At 35.4% G+C, this 13038-nt stretch overlaps 1 protein-coding gene across 1 annotated transcript in view; it reads right to left on the bottom strand.

Moving 5' to 3' along the window:
* The window catches only part of LOC140226665 (uncharacterized), a 119777-nt gene that overhangs the window by 89472 nt on the left and 17267 nt on the right, over positions 1-13038 (bottom strand). Inside the window, exon 5 of the mRNA XM_072307106.1 lies at positions 1234-1407. Coding sequence (XP_072163207.1) covers positions 1234-1407 — 174 coding nt within the window. The remainder of the gene's footprint in view (positions 1-1233; positions 1408-13038) is intronic.

Genomic DNA, 13038 nt, shown 5'->3' with positions numbered 1-13038 from the left:
GACTAGAGCATCTAGCAATTTCCGCTTGATTTGATAATGTTTTCATTGGTGATGCTAAAACATTTAACATTCCACTTTCCCCTTTCATTGCTCAGCTTGCACGTTTCCCGCAAAATTACGCAATTTAATGTATTCTTTAGTTCTTAGCCTCTTTTCTCAGTATCACACTTTTTTTTAAGAGTAGGTGTGCCTTTCTAAAATTTAGTTGCTTTTGTGAAGCAATATGAAACATGACATTATTGTCATAAAAGCTACATTATTATTGCAACTGATTGACAAATTGCCCTGCATCGACGTAATCATGGGCGTACATACTCCCGCTCGAGTATGTACGCCCGTGATTTTTTATCATTGCTACTACTAAAACACTGATTAATACAGTGCTTATTTACGTCGATGCAGGGCAATTTGTCAATCAGTTGCAATGAAAGCATGTCGACGGAAGAATTTCATGCATTATTACCATTATCATCATTTTTATCACTTTTATCATGATATATGTATATATATATATATATGTTTATTGTATATATATATATATATATGTATATATATTTATATATATGTGACCCTGCACCCCAAAACAAACAAAAAGTCGCCAGACATGAATTTTTAGTTAAGACCATATTCTGATAGAGCAGACTTTAAGCTTTAAAATGATGTATAACTCAAATCGAATGGACTCTCCTAACCTATCTAAATATTGGAAAGAAAGCACAAACTCAGGAAAAGTGTGAACTGAGAAAAGAGGCTCTGAAGTACAGTGTCTATTCAAGCGCTTAATCTTTACCAAACCGTGCTGGCTGTGCGATGAATGGGACAAAATACAGGAAGTAAACCACCAGAGTATCAACAATGAAGGGATTATTAAATGAAGAGTGTGGACAAGCTTTTTCAGAAATGAAAAACGGATTCCAAAGACACACCTTATCACACTATTCTACCAAAAATGTTCGAGATAAACTAATAAAAACACACTTTCCTGCCCGTTTTATGATACCAAATTTTAGTATAATGTAAAAGAAGACCCGCTCTTTCAGAAAATATGAAAAAGTCAAGTTCAGCTAGGTTGACTCATTTCACCTATTTTCAGTGCTCACGCAAAATCAGTGTGTGCGACTTTATGTTCGTTTTGTGGTGCACGGTCACAAATACAAATATATATATATCTATATATATATATTATACATATAGATTGCACACCGAGTTTATTGACTTTTATTTTGTACTTACATTAAGGCGACCGAGATTGTTTTCAATTGTTGTGAAGAATATCTTAGGAAGGTTATAACATAGGATATCGGCAGATTCCAGATTGGGTAAGCAGCACATATATTTGGCTAAGTTTTCTGCTGCTTCCGGTTTCAAAGTGCAATGTTTCTTGAATCCGAGGCAAAATCTGCGTATCTGCGGTAAAGAAAATAAAATAAAGAGTTGATACCCTTGGATATTAATGCATTAAGAACCAAGACACGATCAAAATAAACTACAACCATTACTAGGAAAAATAAACCAAACTAAAACTCTTACCAGGAAAGCGAATAATCATGTGGAATAGGATTCCAGTTAGGGTCATTTCAGTATGAACAACAATTATTTTCATGTATGCTATATAATCATTCCAGCAAAAAAAAAGAACAAAAAACAAATTAAAAACAAAACAAACGAAAGAGACAAGCATCCGTTTGACGTCAAAACACAGCACTTCTGTGTAAACTTTTTTTTTCAAAATCCAAGTCATAAAATTATCGTCATTTATGAATTTGGTGCAAGATTCGCTTACAACTGTCACAGTTTGGTTAAAGCAAAAATGTTTTGTGTAACAGCGTCATTTTCGAATCGCTACAGATAAATGAACAGAAAAGAAATGTGCTCCTCAATATTAAAATGGGAATCGCTTACAAAATTTCGTAGCATAGCAAACATTTTATAGAGCTCCTGTGCAGAGCAGAGCACATTTTATTGCATTTACAGAGAAATCGCTCTTTGTGTCATTTACCGATTCCGAAGAGAATTTTCGCTTTAGTGACAATAATGTCATCCGAGATGAAACGCGGTATAGTAGGTTATTCCGAAATTCCGCATATAGCGCCGATGTTCATTACCTTGAAGATCGCTCCTACGAAGACTCGTTAACCTCAAAATCATAAGAATCCTCGTTTATATCCGATGAATTGTTCAGCAGAAAATGAAAAAAGATTCGTTAATCCGAACGAAGTTTACATAAAACATGAGGAAACTAACAAACCTTTCGAAATTACAAAACTTATATCGTTTCCGGATAAACGAACCTTCGGAAGAGCACCCACTTTTACAGGTCTTTTGGCACGTAGAATGAATTTTTACTTTTGAATTTATTATAAAAGTACATTTTCTTTAACTGCAACAAGCAGTTCCATCTTGTCGCTACACGTGTTTGTAGAAATAAACATATTCATAGAGAATCGTTTCTAAGTACTATAATTATGCATTGCTCAAAAATTAATAGACTTTCCTAATCTGCCTGAGACATGAAAGTAAAGAACACATTCTGAGAAGTTTTTACTGAGGGGAAAAAAACTTTCAAGCTTAGGTATAGGGTCTATTGGAAAGCTAAATCTCCCTATGCTGTGGTCTGTGCAGTGAATGGCAGAAATAAAAAATACATACCAGTACACAACCAAACAAATGTATGTATCAACCACAATGAAAGATTCATGTTAAGCTACAGCTTTTCACTCTCATTAAGCACAGTGCATTCATGAATTATTATAATTCTTATATGCAGCATAATCATTTTAACAGCTACAAGAAGTGAATTTGCCTTGCAAAGACAAACCTCACCACGCTATTCTAGAAAAGTAATTCTTCGGAAACCGGAATAATTTCCATTTTCCATTCATTCTACTATCCCAAATCTACAGGTTTATGTCAGATTGTTCTTCAAGAATAGAGGAAAAATACTGATTAACAAAGGTTGACCCTATACTTTGACTCTCCACTTATACAATAGCGGGAGATTTTTGCAGGTTTTATGATGCACAATCATAAATAAGCTTCGACAAGCAGGGATACGTTATTAAAAAAAAAAGAATAGAAAACAGACTGCTTGCAAATAATTCATGAAGGATAATGAAACATTAATTCATAATAATTTTCACATATGAATCATAGATATTAATTGATAACATACCTGACAGGACGACGCTAACGCGGCAGCTCTTGAGAAAAATCCATTGGGTAAGTTGAGGCTTGTCAGATTGAAACTTGTAAGACGTGGCATAGCGCAAATCCAATTGGCTAAATCTTGTCCCGTCGTCGACTGATAGTCGGAATCACTACCCACAATGGGTAAAGACAGCGTCAAGAACTGAATCTGTGAACACAAAACAGCTAGGTTAAACAGAAAATCAAAGAAGAGCTAAGGAATGGCTATTTGTGACCCTGTATCACAAAGCTAACAGAAAGTCACCAGACATGGAATTTGGGTAGATAAGAGCAGATTCTGAAAGGCAGACCTTACGCTTTAAAATAGTGTATAACTCAATTAAAACGGACTCTCCTTATAATATACCTATTCTAATATTGGAAAGAAAGCACACACTCTGCATGGAAAGTATGAAGTGAGAAAAGAGGCTCTGAAGTTCAGGGTCTATTCAAGCGTTTCATATTTCATCTAGCCATGTTTGCTGTGCAATGAGTGGAACAAAAACAGGATGTAAACCATTGGAGCAACCACAATGAAGGGATTATCGGATTTAGCTGAAAGTAAGCGTGCTTTATTAAGTGTAAGCGTATTTTGCATTTTTGTTCTATAGAACACGTTTGATAGATCTGCGTAAATACGTATGTCTTTGTAAAGATCCTTTGTTATTTCTTACCCGTCTTTATAATAAAAACCCATGCCGTCTGGACAAGTTAAGCAAAGTGAAAGATTACTCTCAAGCAATCATTCCAAAAGGATCCATATAAACATTTTGTTATAATCACAGGATGCATGAAGGATTAAAGGATGCTTAGTTAGATATTTATTGCTACAACAGAGCATGCATCAACAAATTTTCAACGTCTGTTAGCAGTTATAATGCAGAGCTGGAGCAATATACATTGTAGAATTGTCTGTAATGATCACTGTAATTTTGATTTTTATTGTTGTTTTTGCTTTGCTATTGTCTTTTTCGATAAAATGCGAAAACGGCCAAGACTTTGCGCTGACTCGCTATTTTCTTTTTTTTTTTCATAATAATGTTTGAATTGTAAAACAGCACAACGTATGCATCTGTGTAATTTATGTGTTATTATTGTATGTGTAAGTGTAATAAGTGTAATAGATACGAACCTTATTCATCAATGACAGATTAATAATAAAGAAATTTTTTATCAGTAAAGATAGCTCGATATCTACAAATATATATTTGCATATTCCAAGGTGATGTACCCGACAGGATGATGAGTAGGAGGCGGCTCTTGAGAAATATGCATCGGACAAGTTGTGGCATGTCAGATTGAAGCTCGAAAGACGTGGCATAGTGCAAACCCAATGGGGAAAATCTTGTCCCGTCGACGACTGATAGTCAGAATCACTACCCTCAATGGGTAAAGACAACGTCAGACCTTGAATCTGTAAATACGAACAAACAAGCAAGCAAGCAAAACTATCGAGGAAATGAAATCGAACAACAAACAAAAAGTTAATGAAAAACACTAGGGCATAATTCCTTCTCATATATAAAAATCGGGACAGTGTCATGACCAAACACAATCAGTCATTGGATATAAAGCCAAATATAAAAATGTCACTGATTGATTAATTATCTTTATGACTTAAGCGCCGATTATACTCAACACGTGATTTAAAGCGATGATTAAAAAGAATCGCGGGCATTCACACTCGAGTATATATCCAAATGATTTCCGTCACTGTTACTACTCAAATGCGTGTTTCCATGATCCATTCGTTTTTAGGGATCATTGCTACTACAAAACAGAGAATAATCAGTGTTTATATACGCAAAGAACATTTCATAAATCAGATGCACTTTAGCAAAATAACCTGATGTAAGAATCATTAATTTGTTCATAAATAATTATGCTTTCTTAGACTGACCCATGATACCACTTCAACGACCCTCCTCTCTCTCTCTCTCTCTCTCTCTCTCACTCGTACTCTTGTCAGAGGTCAAACAATACTTTGCATTGAACCGAACAGAAGTCGATGTTTTGAGATATTCACGAGCCAGAAATCACGACATTCGTGCTAAAATGCCTGTGATAAGTGTATTTGAGGTGTTTTCATTGGAAACTGGTGATGACTAGATTTGTCGGGGTCATCCCACGAGACCGACACCCACGAGTCATACTGTCCACGAGACCGACATCAATAAAAGGTCCATGAGTCATACAGCCCACGAGTTATACGGCTCAGGAGTGTACAGCCCATGAATTTGACACTACGCACAAAAGGCTCATGAGACCGACACTAAGCAAACACAGCCCCCACGAGACCGACACTAAGCCATAAAGGCTCACGAGACCGACATTAAGCAAAGAATGCCCACGAAACTGCTTAGGCAAAGAAGGCCCATGAGACAGACACTAAGCAAAAAAGGCTCACGAGACCGACACTAAGCAAAGAAAGCCCACGAGACCGACAGTAGGCAAAGAAGGCCCACGAGACCGACAGGATAAACAGCGCCATCTATATGTCAATTACCTGTACAGGGTGTTCCATGAACGGAAAAATAACATACTGGCGGGTGCAATTTCGTCACGCTATAGTGAAAGATGGTAACCATCTTCATATGAACGACATCAAATATGTATTTCTACATACTTCTAGGGGGCAGGTCTGTCAGGGAGCGACATTGTTATCAATTAGAGAAATAGAATTGCATTCTTCATGCCCTTCCCCCCCCCCCCCCAAAAAAAAAAGGAGAAGACAAAAAAAAACCAAACAAACACATGGTCAAATGAATTGATAAAAGAGGACAAATACGATGTATGGATTAATTTTAGAGCTGTGATAATGCCACCGTGCTACTTTTAATAGGCTTTCCTAGTTTTTAGCTGGAAGATGGACAAGATGTACTGTTTACCTCTTCTCTTTCTCTATTCACTATTTTCTTTTAGGCTATATCAGATATCCTACCCCTCTGCCTAGACGTTTTGGAGTAAGATCTATTTGTAATTTTCTCTGTAACTGATATAATGTATGTAATTCAGCTGATTAAAACGTTTTATATCGCAGGGATTCACCTCGATTTGTGGCTTGTGTTATTCTCCTCCAAAACAGTACATTTTTCGTGAAACACAATAGCTGTTTTTATGGATGCATCTTGTTTTTTTCCGAATCCAAATCGAATATGTATATTGTCGCTGGGGCGATAAGACCTCGTATCTACAAAATGTCAAATGTTCAGGAGAGCCAAAAAACATGGCGGCGAAAGCACTGTGGCGAAGGGGAAATCCTTTCCTTTGACATACCGTGGTGGCTTCATTTTTGGAGTAAGACAGTTGAGATTTGGACAGGACATCAGTTAATGCATTATTTGACCATTAATCCAAAAAAAGTCATTTTCCCCCAAATTGCAGATACAAGGTCTTGTCACCCCACCAGCGATATAACATGGGTCAGAATTTTGAACGATTTACAATTGAGCCAAAACAAGGCAAAATTCAAAAAGTAGGAAATTCTCCAAATTATTCATCTTACCTGAAAGAGTATAACTCAAGCTTTAATATGAACCCAATTATACTAGGATTTTCCCAGAGGAACAAGTTTTTATTCACCGCTGAAGTTTACCATGTCCAGAGCAGCGAACGTCCGTGAGGAATAGTACTGCACATACACTTAATACCATTTAACATAGTTTGCAAAGATCTGATTCAGTTCAAAATCCTAACAAAATATCTTAAGGGACATGTGTACGTGCTTGCAGAATATTAAGCTTGTACTCTTAACCTGTACGTAATGGTAGACAACTGATGATTTAACTAAATTCGTCGTTTCTGTTGAAATATTGCTCTTCCGCTAAACACTTTCTCCACTTTACGCGCATTTTACAGAAACTCAATATTTTGACCTCTTATTTCACTATCCCATACTTCAATCCCCACTCCCAAATAATAACATGCCTTTTTAAGATGTATCTGATCTAGGCAGTCTCTATAACCCAACGAACATAGCATAGTTTTCATCACGGAGGTTCGCATGTAGCTCACGGACGTTCGGAACAAACAAGATGCAGCTCTCTGGAGTTGGAAACGCATTCTACTCAGAACAAACAGCAATTTCATGTCGAGAACAAACTCCTCTGCAAAATCCTGAACAGATATTAGCAATTCTCAATTATATAAGCTTGTTTATCTTCTCATGCTGAGGAATCAAAGAAAACAATTTTTCCATCTCTCGTAAATGAACGTACAAACGTACGTGTAAACTCAGTGACGTAGTCCATCCTTGAGAACGAATATATTTATCAAAATTTCGAAGTAAAGATTCAGGTCCTAAATTTGTTATCTAAAGTCTACAATGCAAAATTTGCTTATAACAAACATGGTCACAGCTAAAATTATGACAAAGAATTAACATAGAAAGACAACAGAAATGTGCTCCGTTATAGAAATACGAAGTTTAGCTGGGGAGGGCAAACGAATACGTTGGGAAGAAATCCCTCTATGTTTGCTCCTTGTGTTACACACAGTTACCGAGGAGAATTTGTATTATTATATCAGTCAGAAATGATAATAGGTTCGATACTGCGAAGTTTTGTCATAACAAGACACAATAAGTCCATATTACTTGGATGGATGTTTGTGACTTCGATATTATACAAGATGTTTTGTTATAACAAACATTTTGTAGCGCGTCATTTCGGAGGCTCGTTATTCATACAGTTTGTCAATACAAAAATTGATAGAGTTCGTATAATTATGAAGCTTTTTCATTCGGTAAATGATAGGAATCTCCGAAGGTTAATCGAAAGGTTTATCAATTGGAACATGAAAAATCATGTTCGCTTATCCAAATGTGGAGAAACAAGTTAACAACTAAAATCCTCCAAATTTCAAAACCTCATAATAACCGTTTTCACCTTAATAACGAATATCAGGCCCTTTCCACTTTTAGAAGAACGGACCTAAAATAATGATCCTTAATATCTATTTTTCGGACTAACAAACTTTCGGAATAAGAAAATTTTTAATAACAAACCTCCTTGATTAACTACAAACTTTTTTTTTTCATTTTCGGAATAACAAACCTTTAGACATCGGAGTAACGAATCTTAGGAAGAGCGAACGTATCAAAGTGCAACCTTAAACCTATTCTTAATCATTACTTTTTTTTAACATGTGTTTTCAAAGTAAGCACAAAAGCACAAACATATTGACGATCTCTCTGTCTCTTAAATGTAAAATGAAAAAAAAAAATCTTGGAAAGAATTACAAATGAACAATGCTTTTCATTGATGAGTATAAAACAACACCATGTGATGATAAGCGGAGGATTTGTTTGTTTTCATCAGACAATAATTGTATACTGCATTATTTTTGTTCGCTTGTGACGGCATTTCGATGACAAAAAAAAATAAACAAACAAACAAAATCTTCTCCAGAGGAATTTGGTACAACGGGAGTGCACTGGCAATTCTTTTCTCAGTGTGTTGGAGCTCGATCCCTTCTCTGTTTCTCAGTCATTTTTATTCAACTGCTTCCACGTCCTTTTGAAACTTTTCCATTTTTTATTCAACACATGCCCATTACAGACTTCTTCCGTCATTATCCTGCATGTGATTACGTAGCACTTTTCGGATTTGTTTTGGTTTGTTTTGTTTTGTTTCTGTTTTCTGTTTGGTCGCAGCATGTCCAGGCTATAGAGGGAATGAGAGAAAAATCGTCATGAAGAGAAAAATAAGAATGAATTAAGGCATATAATATCATGACAATTACAGCGAACGTCCGTTAAGGAGGCCAAAACTGGATGTGTTCTGTTTGAGACGGCAGCTACCATACTCAAAAGATAAACACTAGGCGCACCTGTCACTAAAAAGTGGCACTGATCCTCTTTCTCCTACTATGTAATCCATTGACTTATTCTACCAACGAACATCCGTGACCAAAACGTTTTCCTTTTGTTATTACAAGTAAATTGAGTGCTGAACATTATTCACTTTTGGGTATGAGCGGCTCGGTGATTCGGTAATATTTTCAACTAACATTAACTTTATGTGCAGTGATATATTTGTAATTATCAGCAATTTTCTTTCTCGGACAGAACGTCCGTGAGCGAAACTTTCAGAACCTGTAACAGTACAAATTGTCTCCAGATCCTCATTAGAAAGAAATTTAAATGCAAGGAAATGACAGATTACGCAAAATTCCATTTTCCTATAACTTTGTTTTCAGTGTTTAGCTGTTTTTGTATAATTAGAGGGAAAACAAGCGTAAAATTGTCAGTAAATTTTCAACTGTTTGTTCATCATGATCACATAACGCCTTAAAAATTCTGAAACTACTGCCCTAAACTCATTGTTTACTTTGTAAAACTTTATTTGTGGCTATTGGAGCTAAAAGTTTTAAAGAATACAGGACACTTTCGGGACAAGTTATCCCTATCGAAGGGATTGCATACGTCACGGACGTTCGCTGGAATTGTCACGGACGTTTGTTCTACTGATGGGGTCATGTTCCCGGACGGATAACTAATCGGCAGAGAGTACCTAGCCTTCCTAACTCTTTCAAAAATTTGAAAAGGTATTGTCAATTGCAAATTATAAGAAATTTGACATCCTTACAACATATGTATTGCTCAGAGGGGGATCAGGAGGTGAATTTTCAGAGAAAATATTAATTATTTGCTTGGTTTTCGGTGAATTGCATGGTCCACAAACTGCGGACAAGCCTCAGTCCGCTCCAAAAATAACATACAGCTTCTCGGCTAGAGAGCCTAAGGTAAAATGCACCTTCGTCATCAAAGCAAGATGGTGTCCCGCTCGAAAACGTTTTAATCATCACGGACGTTCTTTTTTTCTCGGAGGTTCGTCTAAAAATATAATTTCGGTTCCTATTTGACAAAGGATGGGCAGAAACTCAAAACAAACATATTATCGTGTGGCTAGATCTTATAGTTGATTACGACTTAGAACAATATCACCAATAGCGTTTAATGGGATACGATTTTTATTAGAAAATAGCGGAAGCACGTCCGTGACGAAAACTGAGTATAATTTTGCATAAAAGAATATTACGTCCCATGTACAGACAGCAGACGTACAATTTTTGCAGGATATGTTCATTAAGTGGGACACCAAATTTTCGTATACATTACAGTTGGGACAACAAAGCAGAATTTGCAGCAGCGATAGAAATAAAAGCACCACGGACGTTCGTCTGTTTAGGACTTTGATATTTCAATTGTTCTCTGTGATTTTATTCGTGCTCATAAAGTTCTAATAATTTTGTGGTTCATACCCATGATATGTCAGATCCAGAACATGGTCAGATATTAGATGCCACGTACGCTGAAAAATGCACATCATTAGTTTGAAAAACAAAAATAATTGTGAAAATAGCGTTTTTACCGTATTTTTACGCTTTAAGTCCTTGTCAAATGAAAAATATCAGGCAAAAGTCAACGAAACCATATATTTCCTGAAAGGAAATTTACCAATCTTTGAGATGACATGAAAAAAATCTGGTTTCTTAGATCATCCTGGCGTGTTCTAAGAGAAAGAATGTCATAAGTTGCGAAAATTGGCAATTGTACATCGTTCAAAATTCTCACCCACTATATATATATATATATATATATATATATATATATATATATACATGGGACCTATATGAGAAATTGTCATTTTTTAATCATTTACTGCCATCACATTTCGTGACATTTTTTCCTTGATAATCTGAGTCGTCGAGCCAATGCATATTATACATCATAGTACAACAGTATCTCGTAAGATCCCAAAGTCCGTGAAGTATAGCTAAAACCACTTATCTTTCATCCATTCAATGTATTGTATTTGCATTTAAAAAAAAAATGTATATGCTTTATTTTCTTCCTAATTCGTTGACTTGTATTAAATTCAATTCAATTCAATTCAATTCAAAGGTTTTATTTTCACTTCTTTCAACAGAATGTACAAAAAATATAGATTCGACATGCGTTTGATAAGGAATGATACATAGCAAAGAATAACATTTGTCAATAATCATTACAAAGTTAGGTATCTTTCATACAGACATACATTCTGCGAAAAAAAGTGGAGGTACCCACTCAAAAGACTATGCTTGTACAACGTGGGCACCTCACAGGAGGAAAAAAAAAAGTGAAAACTTAACTACATATGTGCGGGATGAAAAAAAAAAGTGGAAAAGGGGAAAGGGAAGAAGCAGAAATACAAATAAAGAGACGAGACAACTAAAAACAAAAAGCCTAGATCAATCGATACATTCAAGATCAAACCAACAGAGACTATTAGCCATATTAAAAGTGTAGAGCGTTGAAAGCGACGAGAAAATGATATATACAATTGTATGGAATTGCTGATAGCAGAACATATTATCTGCTCTGTGAAGGCACGTGTAATAATGTACAAGTTCGGAGTAAGAAAAACAGGGGATGCGATGTGGAATTCCGCGAAAGACGCGACCTATAACAAGCCTATGAAAAATCAATAGCATCCTGGTGCTTACAAAACCTACTTACTGAAAAAGATAAACAAACAAAATTAATTTCTTTCTGTTACATTATAAGACTTAAGGAGGAATGATTTCAATCTTTTTTTGAATGAAAACAAAGAAGGAGCATTTTTTTATGTCTGGACTAAGGGAGTTCCAGAGTCTTGGGCCTGTATAAATGAATGTCTGCTGAGCTAACGCAGTTCTAAGCAGGGGCAAGTGAAATTCATTAGACTGTCTTGTTGCGTAACTATGATATGTCAGGTTACGAAGAAACATAGAATCAAATATAAACGGAAGACAGTTGTTATTATAACTAAACATAAATTGTCCTAAATGAAATAAAAACAAATCTTTAATTTTCAGAATCTTATTTTCAGAAAACAAAGAAGCTGTATGAGAGCAAGGAGCGGCATTACAAATGATTCGAAGTGCCTTCTTTTGTAACAATAAAACCCTATCTAATAATGTTTGATGCGTGTTTCCCCATGCCAAAATTCCGTAATTTTAATAAGGTAATATCAAAGACGAATACAGTATAAATAAAGAATGTTGGGGAAGAAACAATTTGAACCTGTTAATGACGCCTATATTACGTGAAATAATTTTACAAACATAATCTATATGAAATTTCCAAGAAAGTTTATTATCTATTGTGATTCCAAGAAATTTTGTATATGAAACACTTTCTAAGACAGTATCATCAAAATAAATATCCATATTCAAATTATCTAAAGTGTTACTAAAAAACATATACTTGGTTTTATTGATATTCAGGGACAGCTTATTAGCTCGTATCCAATCTCGTAAATTTTGTAACTCCGAATTTACTGTATGCACAAGAGTATTTGGATCTTCATGTGAATAAAACACATTAGAGTCATCGGCGAAAAGTATGAATGATAACACTTGGGAGGAAGCACATAAATCATTAATATAAACAATAAACAACAACGGCCCCAATATACTACCTTGTGGCACGCCACAAATTAGTTCTCTCATATCAGAGTTATAATTGTTTATTGAAACATATTGTTTACGATCAGTTAGATAACTCCTGAACCACTCCAAGGCCTTCCCACGTATACCATAGTGGGACAACTTATAAAGCAATATATTATGATTAATAGTGTCGAAGGCCTTGGAGAAGTCCAGGAAGATACCGATCATAATTATGAGAGTGATTATCTAAAGCATGTGCTACTTTATCAATGAAATTCAAAAATGCATGAGAGGTGCTGTGCTTTTCTCGAAAACCAAACTGGGAGTTAGTTAGAAGACAATGCGTCTTCAAAAAATTCATTGTTCTTTTATATATAATTTTCTCTAAGATTTTTGATATACAAGATAATAAAGAAATAGGTCTATAATTACTAA

The sequence above is a fragment of the Diadema setosum genome, chromosome 3 (genome assembly GCF_964275005.1).
Source record: "Diadema setosum chromosome 3, eeDiaSeto1, whole genome shotgun sequence".
NCBI lineage: Eukaryota > Metazoa > Echinodermata > Echinoidea > Diadematoida > Diadematidae > Diadema > Diadema setosum.
The sequence above is the reverse complement of the archived record's forward strand: the minus strand, read 5'-3'. Positions and strand labels throughout refer to the sequence as shown.